This window comes from Amyelois transitella, chromosome 16 (genome assembly GCF_032362555.1).
Source record: "Amyelois transitella isolate CPQ chromosome 16, ilAmyTran1.1, whole genome shotgun sequence".
Lineage (NCBI taxonomy): Eukaryota > Metazoa > Arthropoda > Insecta > Lepidoptera > Pyralidae > Amyelois > Amyelois transitella.
The window spans coordinates 7,651,511-7,671,987 of record NC_083519.1 but is presented as its reverse complement, the minus strand read 5'-3'; the positions used below and the strand labels follow the sequence as shown (position 1 = coordinate 7,671,987).

The 20,477-nt window shown below is 36.2% G+C and overlaps 3 protein-coding genes across 5 annotated transcripts; 1 reads left to right on the top strand and 2 right to left on the bottom strand.

Moving 5' to 3' along the window:
* Positions 1–74: 74 nt before the first annotated feature.
* LOC106129624 (m7GpppN-mRNA hydrolase) lies at positions 75–8,368 on the top strand. Its single transcript, XM_013328225.2, has 4 exons — positions 75–619; positions 761–923; positions 5,814–6,032; positions 6,545–8,368. Exons 1-4 carry the CDS (start codon positions 549–551, stop codon positions 7,250–7,252), a joined length of 1,161 nt encoding a protein of 386 aa, XP_013183679.1. The 5' UTR covers positions 75–548; the 3' UTR covers positions 7,253–8,368.
* Positions 7,627–14,292, bottom strand: LOC106129759 (glycosylated lysosomal membrane protein B). The gene is made up of 7 exons (XM_013328426.2): positions 13,955–14,292; positions 13,214–13,456; positions 11,854–12,036; positions 10,787–11,017; positions 10,323–10,456; positions 9,675–9,812; positions 7,627–9,180 (listed from the first exon to the last, which is right to left on the bottom strand). The coding sequence occupies exons 1-7, from the start codon at positions 14,036–14,038 to the stop codon at positions 9,006–9,008; spliced, it is 1,188 nt and encodes a 395-aa protein (XP_013183880.2). The 5' UTR covers positions 14,039–14,292; the 3' UTR covers positions 7,627–9,005.
* A 1,324-nt stretch (positions 14,293–15,616) lies between these two features.
* On the bottom strand, positions 15,617–20,347 carry LOC106129559 (tRNA (guanine(26)-N(2))-dimethyltransferase). 3 transcript variants are annotated; one of them, XM_060948486.1, is made up of 10 exons: positions 20,270–20,347; positions 19,695–19,943; positions 19,284–19,474; positions 18,764–18,992; positions 18,351–18,499; positions 17,922–18,090; positions 17,144–17,364; positions 16,679–16,816; positions 16,340–16,507; positions 15,617–15,749 (listed from the first exon to the last, which is right to left on the bottom strand). In XM_060948486.1, exons 2-10 carry the CDS (start codon positions 19,935–19,937, stop codon positions 15,617–15,619), a joined length of 1,641 nt encoding a protein of 546 aa, XP_060804469.1. In that variant the 5' UTR covers positions 19,938–19,943; positions 20,270–20,347. The 3 variants fall into 3 exon arrangements, with proteins under 3 accessions (XP_060804469.1, XP_060804466.1, XP_060804468.1); XM_060948483.1 differs by having other exon boundaries at positions 20,187–20,331; XM_060948485.1 differs by having other exon boundaries at positions 20,250–20,324.
* Positions 20,348–20,477: the final 130 nt, after the last annotated feature.

Here is a 20,477-nt window from a genome sequence, read left to right as displayed (position 1 = left end):
CACCTACTTCACTGTCAAACAAAATGTTTTTATAGGAGTAAACCAAGAGTAAACAAATGAAGGATCCCACGGACGGAACCGTAAACGGAGAGAGAGAGAGACAGACTCGGAACAATGAAAATAGAACGAACATGCACGAACGTATCTTGATCAAATTAAGGACCGACGTCCTGGTAAAGGGTCAGGTCAAAAGTACCCGAAACCGCCGAGCTTGTATGAAGAGAGTTATGAATGTGGATGAAGCGAAGGAAGTATGCAGAGATCGTGGCAAGTGAAAAGAGGTAGTCGCTGCCTACCCCTCCGGGAAAGAGGCGTGATTTTGATGCATGATGAGAAATGAAAACAAAACTGACATATGACGAAGACAAGGCAAGACGAATGAGACGACGCTTGTTGACATTATAACTGATTAGATTATAACCTAATATTATATATCTGTGGGTGGACGAGGTCAACCAGGTGCATTTTGAAGTATTGTTTTTTTTTGCCGCTCGTTGTTTATCTTATTAAAAATAAAATAGAGAAAGTATATAAAAACGTAAAAAACCATGGCATCACACGGCAACCATCATCCCGCTAAGCATTCTATACCTATTGATATGTTAGATGACCTGTGTAGGTAAGTTTATCTGGTGTATAAAAAAGCTAATTTATGTCATGTATTCATTTATCTTTATCTTTTTCTGAAATTTATTGTAAATAATAATTGTACCTTTATTGTTTTCTTGTTCAAAGCTATTTATGACTGACATTCTTTCAGCCGTTTTATAATAAATCTACCGCAAGAAGATCGAGGCAATTTAGTCCGTATATGTTTTCAAATTGAATTGGCCCACTGGTTCTACTTAGATTATTACTGCACAGACGAATCAAACCGGCTGAACCCATGTGGGATAAGAGAGTTTGCTGCTCACATATTTCAGGTATAATTTTCGATTAAAGACTGTAGCAAAGGCTAGGCACCCACTATCTCATTGCTCAAACCTAATATCAAAGTAACTCCTAGAAGCAATATGAGTGCAATCTGTACATACAAAGCCGCCAGTCTTGTCAGAAAAGTAACCTATCACAGTTGCAACCCAATTGCCTACAAGAACCCCAATTATTAAGGTTGTATAGCACAAGCAAGAAATAAAAAGAAAGACACTGTCATGTCACTCGTGACTTCTGAAAAAAAACTGTGATGTGTGAATATTCTAATATCTTTATAACTCAATAAAATATATCTATTATATTGTGTAGTGTATTTAAAATAAAAGTATAAAATCTATTGTGTGCTACGCGGGCTTCTATTCCACTGCAGGTAACGATTCTCAGCCTTTATCAGGTTCTGTGCCCCACTGGAAGATCGAAACGAAGCATCATGGATTTTTCTACAAAAATTGAAATTGGAAAGTTAACAGGAAAGGAAAACTGGGCTACCTGGAAATATAAAATTTCTATTATGCTTGAAGGCACGGAAGGTGCTTTAGAAGCAGTAGAGGGTAAGCTTATGAAACCTATTCTTAATGACGGAGCAGGTGACGCCGAAATCAGCACCTATAATGCTGCGATGGCTAAATATAGGCGGACTGAGAGTGGTGCTCTACTCATGTTGACAACCAATATGTCAGAGGATACACTCAAAAAAGTTATGAGATTTAGAACCGCACTTGAAGTTTGGCAAGAGCTGCATAGACTATTTGATGGACAAACAGACGACAGAGCGTATAATTTATGTTTAGAATTCTTTGGGTTTCGGCATAAGAAAGAGGATGACATTCCAACACATATGTCACATCTCAAGAATTTATGGACAGAATTAAAGGTAGAGATTTCAAAAATCGACCCTGACGCTAAACTCCCTGAAATGTTCCTCATATGTAAAGTCTTAGATACGCTTGATGACAAATATTTTAACTTTAAGTCAAGTTGGCTAATGCTCAAACAGTCAGAGAGAACGATCGATAGTTTGACGAGTCATCTGTGTACGTTCGAAAGAGAGTTAGGTAGTCAAGAGTCAGACTCAAAACAAGAGACGCTAGTGATTACACCTAATGAACGTAAAGGAAAAAAGACTGTGGATGAACAACTGATCTGTAACTATTGTTCGGGAAAAGGACATAGAGTTCGGAAGTGTAAGAAGTGGATTAAGGATGGGAGGCCACCAAAACCAACTTCAGGCACATCAGCATCCAGTTCAAAGTTTAAGCAAGTGCAACAGATTTCGTTAATGGTAAATGCTTGCTCTAATAATCAGATGCAAGATAGAGAAAATTGGTACGTTGATAACGGCGCGACGGTACACATTGCTGTCAAGAAAAGTTTCTTCTAAAAGGTGCTTTAGGAACGGGTTCTGTAGAGGTGGAATCAAATGTCAATGGGCAGAAAGAAATAATAACTTTGAACAATGTGTGGCTAGTACCATCCTTAACGAAAAACCTGTTTTCACCATTGGCTGCACAAGATAAGGTGCAAAATAGTGTGTTTACTTCTACAACCAGAGAGTGCAAGCTGGACATTGCCGGCACGACTAAAGTTGTTGGAAGCAGGTCCCATTGTGGTGGACTTTATAAGTTGGAAATAAAGACAATTGTTCCGACTAAGCATTCAGCTATAGAAATAAACGCTGTGACAGGCTCTAATTTGCTACAGTTATATCATGAACGACTTGCGCACCAGGACAAACGACATGTTATTCGCGTGGTAAAACGTGAGTTAGGCATTCAACTTAGTCCAGATAAAATGACGTGTGAAGGTTGTATTTATGGAAAGTCTCACCGAAAGCCGTTTGGGACAAGGGAAAGAGCTAAAGCAGTTGGAGAGCTAATTCACACAGATGTTTGTGGTCCCTTCGCAAAAAGCATCTCGAAATATCAATACTACGTTTTATTTAAGGACGATTATTCGAGTTATCGCATGGTTTACTTCATTAGACACAAATCGGAAGTTAAAGATAAACTCCTTTTAATGCTTCAAGAAGTAAAGAATACTGGGCATACTGTCAAAACTCTCCTGAGTGACAATGGTGGCGAATTCAATAATGAAAACGTTCGTAAAATATTACAGAGATATGGTATTCAGCAGCGATTAACAATGCCATACACGCCAGAGCAGAATGGCTGTAGTGAGAGAGAAAATCGGACATTAGTAGAGGCTGCTAGATCGATTATGCATGCAAGAGGAGAGTTACCACAAGTACTATGGGCTGAATTAATTAACACAGTTGCGTATGTTCTAAATAGGACTGGGCCTACAAGAGAAGCAGATAAGGTACCATATGAACTGTGGTTTGGGAAAAAGCCTAAAATATCCCATCTTAAGATTATTGGTAGTACATGTTACGCACATGTTCCAAAACAGAATCGTAAGAAAATGGAGAAAAAAGCGATTAAAGGCATTTTAGTCGGCTACGAGAATGATGATGGCTATCGTGTTTGGGATGGAGTCAAGACGTTTAAGTCGAGGGACATAACGTTTGAATCTGATGTTGAATTCAAGACTATCATCAATAATCCTATTTCGTCAGAGGGAGTGCCAAACAACGATTATTGTGAAAACATTCAAGAATTGCCTGAAAATGCAGATCGTCTTGATCATGGTCTAGAGGGAGAAAATAGTCTAACTAGAGAAGACCAAGATCAAAGAACTCAAGGTAGAGAGAACTCTGAAGTAACACCTATGATGATTGACAATCCACATTATAATTCAAGGGAAAGCTTACACGAGGAAGAAGTATTTGTTGATGCTGATCAAAATCAGTTGGAAATAGTAGAGCCTCTTGAAACAGAAGTGGAGCCTCGTTATAATCTGAGAGATAGATCAACAATTCTGCGTCCTAAGAAGTTTGATGATTATGTGTGTTTTGTGGGTGTAGAGAAATTTCCTGAGACCTATAAGGAAGCTCTTGAGAGAGAAGATAGAGCTGAATGGCAAAAGGCCATGGCTAGTGAACTTAAGTCTCTTGAAGATAATGAAGTTTGGACGTTGTGTGATTTGCCGCCAAACAAAAGAGCGCTTCCATGTAAATGGGTCTTTACAATTAAACGCCAACCAGATGGCACAATAGACAAATACAAGGCAAGACTTGTAGCAAAAGGGTTCAAGCAACGAAAAGGGATTGACTATGAACAGACCTATAGTCCGGTGGCCCGGATGGCTACAATAAGAGCTTTGTTAAGTGTCAGCGCCAAAGAAAAACTACATCTGATGCAATTTGACGTGTCAACTGCATTTCTAAATGGCAAGGTCGAAGAAGAGATTTACATGAGTCAGCCTGATGGATTTAGCGATGGCACATCAAAAGTCTGTCGATTAAAGAGAAGCCTATATGGACTTAAGCAAGCACCACGCTGCTGGAATTCTTGCTTTGCGGAAATCCTGCTAGAAAAAGGTTTCGTACAGAGTTCTTCTGATAATTGTCTATTCACAAAGATTATGAAAGGCAAGAAAATTTTGATAACTCTTTATGTGGACGATGGACTTGTAGCAACAACAGATGAAGCTTTGGCACACCAGTTCCTAAAAGAATTAGGAAGTACAATAAAAATCACAATAAAACCTGCTTCTTACTATCTAGGTTTGGAAATTGAGAGATCTGAAGACAGTTCTGTATATGTTAAACAAGAAGCTTATACAAGGAAGATTTTAGATCGTTTTAGAATGTCAGAATGTAATCCAGTATCGACACCAATTGAAAGAAATCAGATTTCTGAATCAGGGAAAGTGCGAAATGGAGATTCTGAGAAGCAATTTCCATACAGAGAAGCAGTAGGTGCTTTAGCATACCTTATGACAGGCACGCGGCCTGATATAGCTTATGCTGTTGGAGTAGTTTCTAGAAAACTGGAAAACCCAACCGAAAGTGATTGGCTAAGAGTAAAAAGGATATTCAGATATCTGAAGGGAACAATATCCTTTGGCTTAAGATATGAAGCAAATTCTGTTAGAAACTTGGTTGAAGGTTACAGTGATGCAGATCACGGAGGTGATGATATGACTGGACGTTCAACAACAGGAGTCGCTTGTCTTTTTGCTGGAGGAGCTGTTTCGTGGTTAAGCCAACGGCAACCATCGGTAGCGATTTCAACGACTGAAGCTGAGATTGTTGCAGCAAGTGAAGGAGCACGAGAGTTGGTCTGGCTTCAAAGAATTTTCAGTCAACTAACATGCTTGGAAAATGTACCAACATTAAAAGTAGACAATGAAGCAGCCATACAGCTTGCAAACAATCCCGTATTTCATAAGCGAACCAAGCATATCCGAGTGAGACACTTTTTTGTTAGAGAGACAGTGCAAGAGGGACTGGTTCATATTATGAAGACAAGCTCAGTTGAACAATTAGCTGATTTATTGACGAAGGCTGTTCCAAAGCCCAGGCTCATCAAGTTAAGAGCCAACTTGGGGCTACAAACTTTTCTAGCTAGTGAGGGAAAGTATTAAGGTTGTATAGCACAAGCAAGAAATAAAAAGAAAGACACTGTCATGTCACTCGTGACTTCTGAAAAAAAACTGTGATGTGTGAATATTCTAATATCTTTATAACTCAATAAAATATATCTATTATATTGTGTAGTGTATTTAAAATAAAAGTATAAAATCTATTGTGTGCTACGCGGGCTTCTATTCCACTGCAGGTAACGATTCTCAGCCTTTATCACCAATATTATTAGGGTATCCCTTAGTCAACATTTATGGGGAAGATATGGGGTTTTGTTCTTTAGTGTTGGGAGCTACAAGGTACACGTGTGATCGTTTTATTTATTTGTGTAGTTGTAAAGCTTGAAATAATTTATAGTAACTTTTAATGACATTTTTTTATGTATGTATTTCAGCATGTTCCCCATCTGCGTGAGCACATTAGTAAACTTGATGAAGTTCTTGACAACTGGAGAGAATACAAACAAACGGTACCTACATATGGAGCCATACTTTTAGATACAGACTTGACACATGTGCTACTTGTACAGTCTTTCTGGACGAAAGCCTCATGGGGGTTCCCGAAAGGCAAGGTAAATGAAGATGAAGAGCCTTGGAAATGCGCTGTTAGAGAGGTAAATTAAGAATAGTATTGTTCAATATAAGTCTTTTCTCATTTGTGTCCCATAATATCAGCAGGAAGAGATGAGTTATATTGCCAGTATACAAATGGCCTAAGGAATGAATGTGGCCTTAAAGTCTTTTCTAGACTGTTGGCTCTGTTAACCCCTGAATGTATGATTTCAGTAATAACTGAAAATAAGAGATAGGCTATATGACTGCTGAGATTTTGTCAGTTTTGTATCACTTAAGCAAATGTTGTTTTATCTCATGTCATTTCACCTTCCACCACGTTTCCGAGCTTAGGGTCTCCTAAGAATTGAAAAATGTTTGTATTTAATGTATTCATACATACATATAATCCTATTTATATCCCTTGTAGGGAAGGCAGCTCCAACAGTCTTGAAAAGACAATGCCATGTTTTGTGTATTTTCACTTTTAATTTTTTGTGTGGGACACACATTGATCCCAATTAAGTTTTTATCTAACTATTTGTAGCTGATAAATGGAATTTTTGCTCCACAGGTACTAGAAGAAACGGGTTTTGATATAAGCAAGTTGATTAACAAGAATGACTATATTGAGGCGACGATTCACGATCAAATCGTGCGACTGTACATTATAGGTTTTATACCAAGGGATACCAAATTCCAGCCTAGAACAAGGAATGAAATCAAATCCTGTGAATGGTTTGCACTGTCTGACCTACCCACCAATAAAAAGGACATGACGCCCAAGTTGAAAATGGGTGTTAGCCCAAATGCATTTTTTATGGTATTACCATTCGTTAAACGCATGAAAAGATGGGTAGCTGAACGCAATCCGAAAGTTTTCAATAATAGTACAAAACGCACTAGACACAAGTCTATGGGGGATATAGAAGCTTCAACGAGCAAGAATAAGACAAATCAAAAATCGATTTCTCAAGGATTAGAGAATGAGATTAAAGAATTCCAGCAGCAGAATTCTGCAGGGAAGTACAAGAATAGCGGAATCCAGGGTAGTGGTGCTAAGAACAATAATACATATGTAAATAGTAACAGGAAAGAGAGGAAAATAACTAAAAGGCAGTTGTTTACTCCTCAGAATGAGCAAGAGAGTAATGCGTCGCCAGAACAAAAGGGTGGGAGCCCAGATGAAGTAAGTGATTATGATCACTTCTTCAGCTTTGTGGCCCCATCGTGGGCCAATTTTAAGTTTGACCAACGAGCAATCTTAGATTGCCTCACTTGAACACATGAAAATTCAGAACTCTAAATTCCCTATCTACTGGATCACGTCCTCAGATTGTAACTTGATTAAAATCTTTTTACATTGGAAGTATTTTTCTTTTATTTTACATCAACTAACACTGTGCATTTGTATACAGTGTTAGCATCTTGTAATTGAAGTCTTTCTTCTAAGAACAATCCTTACAGCCACTATTATCGATATCAAGTTTTTACTTGCATAAAATCACGCCTCTTTTCCTGAGGGGTAGTCAGAGACTACATCATAATTCTACTATATCACGCTTTTATCTCAAGCCTTTTCAGCTGAAACTAAGATATTTAGCGGTAGCAAAAAATTAAACAAAGTCTTATCGGATCTAATAATAAGTCTACAGCTAAAATTAATTCTTTATTTAATATCTTAAACACGAAATAATATATAATGATAACAAATTAATATCACATCGAAAATACAATGCTAAGAAGAACTAAACTTAAACAAATTACAAAAATATACAAAATTCGTCTAGAAATTAATCACGTCAAATTAAAACTGGCTATTGTATTTTTGTAAATAATACATGTTTGATATCTGTCTGTAAAAAATATGTCTTGCTATATATTACTATACTTAAAGAACTAACAAATGAGATAATGTGCAAAACAATTCCAATACTGTTTCCATCTATCACAATGTTTTTTAACTATTGTTTTAAATTCTACCAATCTCTTAGCTTGTCATGGTTAAATATTGACTAAAACTTTATGGCCTATGTATTTAAATATGGTGTAGTGCTGTGCTTGAATAAGACGGTCAATTTTATTATAACTCATAATTACATTGTACAGATCCTCATTTCATTATCCTACAAGGACATTTAATATTTTTATCTCCATAATGTTATTGTTGGCTGTTAACAATTTTAATGAAATTCGAGCACATCAACGTTTAAACACAGAAAATTCTTATGAAACCCACATAATGTTGGTCATATATTTTATAAATACTAACCAGACGTTGGATTACTCAATATAATTTACCTATCCTATTTACATTATACATATTTTAGGCACTTTCTTTGACATACGTTTTGTTACCTCATTGTTTTATTAGTATTAAATCAATAAATAAACTGTACCCGACGTGAAAAAACATTTATTATTTATATACATGTTTTTTCACGTCGTACATAAACATTGTATACATTCCAATATTATCTATGTTTCGGGCCAAGACCACAGAAAAAAAAGTTATTAATGAATTGCGCCAAGTGTAAAAAAGAGAAAAAATGTTTTATTGCCTGGAAGCATCTATACTTTCTAAGTTATCTACATATAGCCAGGAACTTTTACTAATACCAATTGAGTGAAGATACTACTCCATTTTGAATGAAAAATATTTAAAATAAATCCATAGATACGGATTTTTTTTATCTGTGTATCGAGATCGAAGTGCCACCTGTCGCCACTCTATATTATTACATGAATAGTCTATTTTTAGGCAAGACGATACGTTAACAAATTTAACAGTCCGAATTTTCATAAGATTTAGAACAATTGATTTTGTTTACACATATATTCCATTGCGAAATTATACAGACTGTAATAAGTCTCCCGCGTTTAAGAATCATTTACTCTTCATGAAACATGTATGCTCGTTAATTTTGTTCACATATAATCCTGCGCGAAATTCTAAGCGCCTCACGACAGAGTGAATCATTTACATATAACACAGTCCTTTATTCACTGTCCAATAAAGTAAACCTATACCTGAGTCATTGTTCTTCAACCAGCCTGGTGGGGCCTGGTCGCCTGTACCTCCTGACCAGTAAGTACACAACTCCAGAGAGGGCCAATAACACTGGTACACCGAGACCAATGCTAATAATAGCGATGACGAACGTTGAGAAACTCTCTTTTGGAGGCTCTCCGTAGCCTATCGTGAATGACCTGTAAGGATGAAATTGATGTTTTAACACAATAAGACTACGGGATAGGCTTATTAATTTGGCATTCTTCTTTTAAGCGATGGGCTAGCAACCTGTAACTATTTTATTATTAGTCTTTTCAAAATTTGGCTCTGTTTGCCCCTCAAGGGATATAGATGTGATTATATATATGTTTAAGACTTGCAATGTCTTCCTATGCCTCTAGTACACACTGAGAAGTAATACTGGAACTGAGCTTTAGTGCAGTTAGACAAGTCTTCTAATTCACGAACGCTTGCAAGGCATACCAATGTCTGAACTTCCCTCTTACTCTATATTTGAGGTAACAGAAAGTTGGAAAATAAAGACAATCTCCCATCAACGTTCATAAATCAACCCCAATGAAGGATTTGTTTTCACCAACAACAAATTTGGTCATTAAACCACCATCTTGTGGTGGTCTATGATTGGCTTTGTCTAAGTGATATCTATGTTTGTATAGAGTGAAAGACTCACCATGAAGTAAAGTTGTGCTGTTTGTAGTATCCATCACCAGATTCACCGAATGAAATGAACATGTTTTGAACTAGCAGCTTGTCCTTGTCGAAAGACCGATACAACGCGTTTAGAGTGCTGTCGTGCGGGACCTGTGTTCTGAAAAAATAATGTTATTGTTAATTCATTTGATGCTTAAGGTTTATAAGTAGTTGGTAAGGTTTGCACATTCATCAATGGTTTAAGACCAATATACAATGTAAATTGACGTCCGGAAAATGCTGCAGTGTAATATGTTTCGCCGCTTCTTCATGCGCTTAGGAATCGGTAGTAGATATATAATTCAGTTATGTAGAAGGCATTAAACGACACCTATTTTGAAAATAAATCTATTTCTATTTCGTTAATGGTTTTATGTTTTATAGGGTAATATAATTATGTACATATATATACATAGGGTTTCCTTGAATTCTCGTGGTGCAAGAAAAGCTTACAAAGTTCGTTCAAATAAAGTGAAGTTAGTTATGCAGAGGTGGTGTTATGGGCGGTTACTATGGCGCCTTTACAGAATGGCGTTACTATGGGGCTTACGGTTATTCAACATTACTACTCGTATAAATATAATTCGTTTTACAACAGTAATTTGTACTTGAAAACTTGGTGACGTACTTGTTGAAGGTAGACACATGTGCCATGGTGGAGGAGGCCACCCCGCGCTGCGGCTGCGTGTAGCCGACGGGGCGGAACTGCAGGAAGCCGCCGTCCCCGCCGCGGGCACACTCCGGGGTGCGAATCTCGATTATCTATAAACATGAGGAGATCTCTTTCAGTAAAATTTAACATAAAATCAACTATAAATTAACTCGGGCAAGGTTGAACTTAATAATAATAGAAATCAAATATGAATTATTAATTAATATTAATATATTAATAAACAAACTATTAATATACAAAATAAAAAAAATACATAAACACTTGGAATGAAGAATATATCGCCTTGACGACATTAATAAAAAATGGGTAAAGAGGGCTGTACTTGCTGGCTGTTGTTGGCGGCTAATGCATAAATTAGAAACATACACAGAAATTATTGTAGTCCCTTAAATTTATTAAATGATACAATTCCAATTCACCTCAAAAATTCCAGGCGTGTGCTCATCGTCTAAGCTTTTCCTCATAGTGTAATTCATTGACAGCGCGCCGTCATCAGTCCCGACCATTATCAATCTTAGCGCGAATCTTGACGCGTTATAACCCCGCGTTTGTGTGAAGTTGACTAAGCTGACGTCAACGAGCGTAGAATTGGCTGTGTGGATCAGGTGGGGCAGTTCCACTGCGTAGTCTTTGAACGGGAGCAGGTCAAGCTGTAAAGAAAGAGTAATTGTATTAAGAATCAAACCTACTGTCTTAAAACGACGCTTAATTACTTGCCAGGAAGGAGATTGGGATAGATCTAAGATGATGAAGAAAACAAGGTAAACATTTGTACCCATGTCGACTCAGGTACAGTACAAAAGGTTAAGGGATTACTTGTTAATTAGCTAAATTAATATGAAATACATCTTAACGTGGCCTTTAGTTTTTTGAAGACTATTTGCTTTGTATACCCATTAAGGGATAGAAACGTGGTTATATGTATGTACTGATGTGAATAATAAGTAAAAGAACTAAAGCACATAGCTCTCATAAAAAACTTTGCTCCATGATAGATGAAAACAAATTTTTTTAAAATTATGAGTTACTGTGACGTAACATATCTATCTATCCGTGCCAAGGCGGTTGTTTGACTTGCAATGATAAACTGTGCATGTAGGGTCAAAGGTAGATGCAACATTATATCGATACATGCACGCTAATTTGACATTGAAATGATTTCATTACATAATTTTTATCAGTAAATACTCTTCTATTTTCTTCCTATATTAAAAATAACAGACTCAAAGACTGAGAGGCCATGGCTCAACTCTTTATAATTTTTAAAATAAAATGAAGTGTAAAATGAAATATATATATTTCAAATCCATTAAGAAAAGAATGCCTAGAATGATAATGCAGGGGACCTGAATATAGGCTTGTATAATAAATATTAAAATTTTTTGGAAAATTTTCTTTTTAATTTTTTCTGAATCTTTAATAGCCTTGAACTATTACAACTTTAAAGAAAGAGAGAGATAAATTGTAGTTTATCTTCAAGCCATACCTTGATCTGCATGGAGCCTTGCTTGGGATCCTGTCGGTAGTTTGTCCTCATCTGTAGCCAGACCTCTTCATCAGTCTGAAGAATATCCTCTTGGGACCAAATGGCTTTATCGAGCGAAAACTCACGCCGTGGACTCAGCGCGTCTATGTAACCGTTGTCTTGTAGGTCATTGTATTCGTATACCTGGAAGCATTTCACATTATTTATTTTATAATCATGAACTGTCATCCCTATTTCTGCAAGTTGCTACATACATCGATAAATACATACATACAACAAGCACCTCTTTCCCAGAGGGGTAAAGTAAAAGGTAAAACAAAACAGTAATTTATTCTCTCCACAACAAACAATCACAGTTTAGGGGTTGGCAGGGACTACCAGCTTTCCACTTACCATGATCCTTGCATACTTCTTTCACTTTCACATTCATTAATCTTTTCATGCAAGCTTGTTAACTCTCCTGGTTCCCCTAAGTGACAAAGATGTGATTATATTATGTATACTGGAAATTTCTCAAAAATATGCACATTATCTGGCTATCCCCTGAGTCAGACCCGCATGTTCCAAACGAGATCAATAGGCCGCCCAATTTGAGTCATTTGTATTGAATATCATTTGCTATTGTTGTATCATTAAATGAATGATAAACAGGCTGAATTAGTTTATTCAATACTAATTAATAAATTGGCTATTGTTAATGTGAGGGTTATGTAGCGAAAATTATTTTAAACTAGGTACATTACTGTAAACTGTAGCTTTGCTTGTGTAATTTCTGTTCAAAAAGTTAAAATAACAAATAAAAGACGACAATCAAAATTGAATAGAATATCAAATTCGCTACTTGTTCATTCCATTTATGATTTGACATCTGTGGATACTATAAACTAACTACAAACTAGTTTTTGTATGGGGCTTCACTCCCAAGGGAAATTGCAGATCATAAACCTGTAATCTGAAGTTCTGTTCTATATGCGCAAGTAAAAAAACAAAACAAAACACAACTTTTCTCTTTTTTTTATAATACCGTATTTATAAAATACCATAAAAGTATAAAGTTCCCGGCACCAAGACAAGAAAGAATAGGACCACTCCATCTCTTTCCCATCAATATCGTAAAAGGCGACTAAGGGCTTACAAACTTGGGATTCTTTTTTAGGCGATGGACAAGCCACCTATCACTACTTGAATCTCAATTCTATCATTAAGCCAAATAGCTAAATGTGGCCATTCAGTCTTTTCAAGCCTGTTGGCTCTGTCTACCCTTCAAGGGATATAGAGGTGACCGTATGTATGTATGTAAAATAAAAAATACATGAAAAATATATAAGTATATATTTTTTAAGAATAATTTCATACATACCTTGTCTATAGCAATCGCAAAACTGTACTTTGGTTGTTCAGTTATCCATATCTTACGGGGCGACTTATCATCCCAGGTCATGTTGACTGTAGCATTTAGACCCGATATTATGAAGATGATGGTAGGGATCCCATGTGTGAAGTCCCAGAGCTGATGCACGGTGTCGTGGGAGCCATCAGCTCGTACGTAAAGTAAGGTGCCTGATGTGCAGTTGCCACAGTTAGGATTCCTTTGAGAGGATATCTAAGAAATTAAAAAGTATTTTTTTACTCAGAACAAACCTACAATGAAACAGAGAACTTTTAAAGCAAAAAACAACTATCAAGTAACAAAAACATCATTTTGTTCACAGTCGGTTAAAAATCGAAGATTGAGTGACAGTGTTTACTGGGCAAAAAATTTTTATGTCAATAATGGTTGATGAAGATTTCACGTTGCTGAAGCAGCTTTAAAACTGCAAACCAATCAAAACTATAATACTTGATATTGATAACCTGGATATTATAGTATCCTGATACAATATTTTATTTTTAACTATATCATGATACAATCTGAGCGTTAATCCTTGAGATTCAGAAAATAATTGTACATTTATTTACAAGAATGATATTTTCAATATTTATAAAAAAAAACCTTGCGATCGCATAAATGTCTCATCATCAATGACGGTTGTGCACAAAAAAACTGACTACACAACAAAGAAAAGCAGCACTTAATGCTTAAACAATATAAAAAATTTACCTTTCTGTCCTGCCCGTGCGCCAAAGATATGAATAACAAAATTAACATAGTCAATATTTGCATTTTTATCTCAACAGGAATCATTTTTTATTCGTAAAACTGCTATCTCTTGAAGGTCTGATATGGGCAGGCAGAGCACAATATAGTCTGTTCGATCACGAATGCAAAACTGATAATCCTTTAGCACGTGCGTACAATAAACATGTAATTGTATAAAAGATAACGCCTATCCTATCGTTTCAATACCTATTTAATGGATTTGAAATAAATTTCACTTTACGAAAAATATTTGTTCTTGTCTTCACTTCACCACGTTTGCGTCACACTTGACAATAAAGCTTGACAATACAAAACTGACAGGCTCATCATACATACAACCGATCGGTTAACCGGCGAAGTTTGAGCGTAGTATTATCATTGAATTGGATAAGTTGGAGACATAAAAAACAATGGAAGCTGGAATTTCTTTCTTTGTAAGACAAGATAAAGAAATTTAAATTAAAGATTCAAAATGTGCCGGGGGACAAATTTAAATTCCCTTTAAAAGTAAGAAATATTAGAAGAAATTTAATCTTATGGTACCTCAGTATGTATTAAGTAATAATTTTTGGGAAATACGTCGCTGGACCTACGTGGGGGGACCGCTCCCATAGATTTAAAAACGTATCGCTCCAAACCTTAAAAAAATTATTATTCTTAGTCTTACCTAAACACATAGGCACATTTTATAACACATTTATTTTTGCACCGGGAATTAAGCTAAGAACACTCTCGATAAAATCATCAATTTTCTATATCGAGTAAATTCAACATTCGGTCTTCCTTTTCAACTTTTAATCTCCACAACTTTTAAACAGCTCAACCGATTTTGATTAATCAAGTCTAAGAACACTCGCCTCACATAGGTACCTCGTACAAATAAAAAAAAACCTTAATAGAAATCGCTTCATCAGTTTGTGAGCTATGATATCAAAGAGAGACAAGCAAGTCAAACTTATAACACCCCTTTTTCCGTCGGGGATTAAAAACAATGTATATCGATTGAACATGCACATAAACCTCTTAATTTAGGCGTATAATATATAAACTGTGACATTAAATTCCTGAACGAAAACTAATCTGTCAAATAATCCAACTTAAAAAAATGTTAATAGTTGAGTTATGTAAATTAAATAGGCACAAAGATATTGCAAACGTACGTTGCAATATCTTTGTGCCTATTTCATATCAATTTGAACAGGTCTTAGCTCTTCTTACCATGATGTCACCGGTACCTATATCATTTTAATTCTTCAGTTATGCATATTCAACTTTTCGTTGACTATATTGTAAATTTCAATATAAGTGCCGTGTGGTTCCCGGCACCAGTACAAAAAAGAATAGGGCCACTCCATCTCTTTCCTATGGATGTCGTAAAAGGCGACTAAGGGATAGGCTTATAAACTTGGGATTCTTTTTTTAGGCAATGGGCTAGCAACCTGTCACTATTTGAATCTCAATTCTATCATTTTTTATTCGTTACCTTTCTTCAAGTCTGTTGGGTCTGTCTACCCCACAAGGGATATAGACGTGAGTCGTCAAGTCTTTTTACTGTTCATAGGTTTCTTTTCCAAAAAATTTTTTGTTTCTAAATAAAACAATGAAGAAACATTAACAATTTATTCATGATTCGTCTATATCAAGTTTCTTCCGAGCTTCGCTGTCGCTCTGCGGAGAACGTTGTCGTTTTGATTTTGACTTATTTGAATGTTTATTCTGGTTTCTTATCGCCTTGGACATTTTCTCTTCGCCCACACTGTAACAATAAAAAATCATAAATTAATTACAGAAATGGGTGATAAATTTGGAAGAAACGTTAACAGGGAAACATGTAAACTCTGCTGCACTACATTTATTACAAACTCCTTGCTGAAAGGTATAGATAGAGCTTTTTCAGTCACTCTCATATGTTTTTTAGCATTTCGACATTCCTCTTCTTCCCCCTGGCCTAAGTCCCGGATGCATCCCTACCACTCTGGAGAGGAGCCTGGGGTACGCCTTTGACCATGGATCCTGGATTGGGTGTATCAAGTTTTTACAGAGAGCAACTTCCTTCTGACCTCCTCCTCTTAGTTTTACCTACCTGGAGAGGTGCAAACCTCACCTACCTAACCCATATTGGATCCACATGGTTGCACGTCCAGTTGCCTGAACATGCAGGTTGGATAGTATTCAAACTAATGTACATAACATTGAAAATAGTCATTGGTACATGGGCGAAGTGGAATTTGAACCTGTGCCTTTCTGCTAATAACGCATTTTAACCGGGTACCTTACCGATTCGACCACCGCCGCTCTTATAACCAACATCGCAACATTTCTTCAACACGCATACTTCTAACTTACTTGACAGCGGCCCTGGAGCCAGGTCCCCAATAAGGCGCGGGGTTGAACTGGAACCGAAGGCAGCCTTCGCGGCGACTGCTGGGGTTGGCGTCCGGCCTTTCAGTCAGATCCACAGTGCTCTTGATCGGCTGGCTGAGAAGGTATTTAGCCACTGGATCTGCTTCTAACCTGTACAAATAAAGGTTAAAGAATTAAGCGGGTATAGGCTATATATGTAGCTCCAGTAGCAGTATTCCATGGCTCTATGAGACTAGACCTATAGAATAGAGTTGTATGAAAAACCCTTTCTTTTTTTTGTAAGAAATCTTTGAAAGAAAGGTTAGATACTTGTTCTCTTACTTGGCAGGTTTAACGGGATGTGTCTTTTCCCACGTTCTGATGATGTCCCACATGAGCTGCGCAGGCGCCTTGGTCTTGATCGACAACTTTGATGCGTGCGAGTATGATACTTTGAAACCGGCGTTGAGGATCGCAGATCTGTAAGTCAAAAAACAAAAAATTTGAGACACAAACAAAAAAGTAGAAATCAATGTTAACAATTTCTATAAATAAAAGTAGCCCCTTATGAAGACGAATACTCTTTATCAAAAGTTTTGAGCCAATTAGTTATAAAAAAAAACAAATCTTTTCTCTTAATTATGTAGTTAAGGCTAGAATAAGATTCTCAATACAAGCAGATAAGACAGTGAGGATTTATGAATATTGTTAAGGCATCAGTCCATTATCTTTCCGAAAAGAGATACAAGATAAGACACAAACTAATTGTCAATGTCCTTGAGACCAGCAGACAATCAAAATACCAACCTCATAATCATCATAGGCATCGTCTCCAAATGCACTCTCCCGAATAATTTATCCAGCGTGTAGTACAATGGAGCATCAGCCAATTCTTCTCGGATGACTGATAGCATACCGTGTATTCGTTTGGAGGTGCCGAACAGATCCGGGTGGTCGTGTACGTGAGTCAGTACCCGGGTTACGAAGTTCTCGTCGTGGATAGGCGCTGACCATATTGGGCCTCCCATCTGGTACATTGATAAACAAACTTACATATAATCACGTCCTGAAGAAAAGCCAAAAGACTGGCGTTCAGATTTAAAGCTCAACAATGGAATCAACGTTAATACCAGAATTAATAAATTTAAGAAAAGTAGAAATAAACATTGATAAAATAACAATTTTTATGAGGCTGTTTGTTTCTGTAGGATTAGAGGAATCCTAGGATGCCTGGTTCTAACTATTACCATAATTAAACAATGGGGAAATCAGATGACACGATACAGCAACTGTCGATACAGCGACTGTCGTCTCTCTTAGTTGCCGTAAAAGCTATCTTTTCGAGGTAAGTGTCTGAGACTTAAAAAAAAATTGATCCCCTAGTAAGTATCACAGTATTTTGCAATTCATTTATGTCGACCCACTTATGACGTCAAATAAATGAGAACACTGTGTCTATTCAACAATTAGCACTTGTTTATTAGGCGTTCTGATTACATATTGCCAGAACACAGGTCTGAGATAATTTTTAATGCAACTATACCTGCACACATATCATTTGCTGTACCTAGTAAATAAAACTTACATGATGCCTCTGGTAACAATGTATGCAATGCTCGGTAACCGTTGGCGCTGGAGGTAAATAAGCCTTGGTCTGCAACGGATTTTTCTCTGAAGGGTTGGGTTTGAAGGCACCCAATGGCTGTAAGGTTATGTTGTCGCAGCCAACACATTGGTATACCATTGATAGCTTACTGAAAATAAACATTCAACCAGTAGGTAAGTAGTCACATTCTAGTGTCCAAACCTAGATAAAAAATCTTTGGCATAATCGAACTTCAAGTTTTTAATCTAAATATTGTACTCGTATATAAATTGTGATGCTGGTATAATAGGATTAGTTGAATATGTCTATGAAAGTTAGGTATTCCTTTATGAGCTTTTGCATAGAACACAGAGATTTTTGTATTCTTAGACATAGCTTAGCAAATTTTTACATAAAAAAAGAACATACCTGGTGGTTTTTTTACAATGGGCAGCTCCTGAGTAAACCTTGACGAAGACCCTGATGTAGAAGTCTGCAGATATACTGAGCAGAGGCACTATGTAGCGGCTGTATCTATTTGCATGCTGCTCTATGCATTGCAGTAGTATTCTTAACGCCTGAAATAGGGGAATAACTATGTATAGGTAATAATAGTCTTTCTGTGACTCTATCAAATCTATGTCCATGCTAAATTTTAACACAAAATAAGTGCATAATTTAGGTGTGTGTTACTTTTACATAAAAAGGGATTTCAGACCATGAAGTTATTAAAAAGATTTCAATTTTGATTTAAATTTACTTTAAAAAATAAAGGTACAGTCAAGTTTTGTTTGTTCTGGTTTTCTAAGTTGAAAGAGAAACTGTAAAAAAAATTCTCTTACCATTTCATGACAAGACTTGGTCTTCAAGCTGACAGCACCATATTTACAATAACAGGTTTCCGGAGAGTTTCCCGCAAGAACGGCCATGTCTGTCGCTGTTACCAGCAGAAGCCCTCCCTCTTGTACGCTCTGCACGGCCGAGTCTAAGAATATAGATGGACAGCCGTACGGATCTAGGTCTATGGCTGAGAACCGGAGAGCTGGGTGTTTGTGTTTGTACATGACCATGCTGAAATATAGTGTATAATAATAAAGTACGTAAGGCAAATAAGTAGAAGCTCAAATGCTGTTACAATAGCATTTTAAGACATCCCTGGATAAGAGTCTAAAAATATATTCTTTTAATAATAAATAACAGGGAACAACACAATATACTCTTTTAATAATAGGATCTAACCAATGGGATTGTACATATATTCAAGAGTTCCCACCAAACTAAAACAATTAACTGTTATCTAGTAACAACAAATACTAAATTTGTTTAAGCACTATCACAAATTTAGTAATAGCATAAACTTACCATGCATCATCATGACTTGTCTCTATGAGATGTTGTACCTTGTTATGTACAACATTAGCCTGTATAGTCTCAACGGCCTTCTTAGACAAGTCATTGGCCAGGATTTTGGTAACATTTGGCACTTCTTTGGCATAACGGATGCTCCTCAAACCTGTGGCTGATAGAGCTTCCAAGATTGTTACTTCATCCTGCTAAATAGTAAAAATAAATAATTAGCAAAGTATACACTACCTTACAAGCATGTAATTAGTTGTGTCACATTCTTTTTTAATTTTCAAGCATTACGCACACCATTAGTGACATGCTAAAAAAGTACATTTACATGTGTAGGCTAGGCTATAAGAGAGGATTTTCAAAATTACATAGAGGGGAAATCTAAGACAAAAGCTAGTTGCAAATAATAATACCTACCTCATGATTGTCTTCAATATTTTCCACACCCTGTTCTTTTTTATTCTTTAATTTTTGTTCCCTTTTAGCTTGTTTTTCTTTTATATAATCAAAGGTGAATACTGTGAGAACCGCAATACTCAAATCCCTGTTGAACTCCTGTACTGGGTTATAAAAAACTTTTTCACTGGTCAAGCTAATGTTGGCTTGCCCCTCTGAAATAGTCTTGTTAGTTGTGGAAGACTGATCAGTCTCCATTTTCATAATTTGCTGTAAAAATAATCAGTAATGAATATACTTCTTTCAATCGAATATTCTTTTAAAAAAGGTCTCATTTCAACCATATTTAAATACAAATTATAGATATTTTTTTTTGAATTCTTTAGTTTAATGTTGGTAATGTATTCCTATAATGATAGATTAATGTAAAGTTTAGATTTTGTTGGTTATGTCTAAAATTTAAAAAAGCTCCATGATAGATTTTGCTCCTTTATCAAAAATAAAATTACTAACTTGGAAAAACAATTTCTGTGGCTTTGGAAATTTTCTAAGCCACATAAATAATTTGTAAAATACTTATTAAGTAAAATATTTACATGTATTTAGAGGACATACGACACGCACTTTACTTGTTTTATTATGACATTGCTTTTTTTCATAGGACGAAGACCAAGAGTAGGTAGACGATCTTCATATTCAGCCAACTACAAACTCTTTGAAGAACGGTCTTTGCTGCGATCACAAAAGTTCATGTGTTAAGTAATTAAGTCTGTCAATGCCACATGCATCGTAAAGTGTCAATTG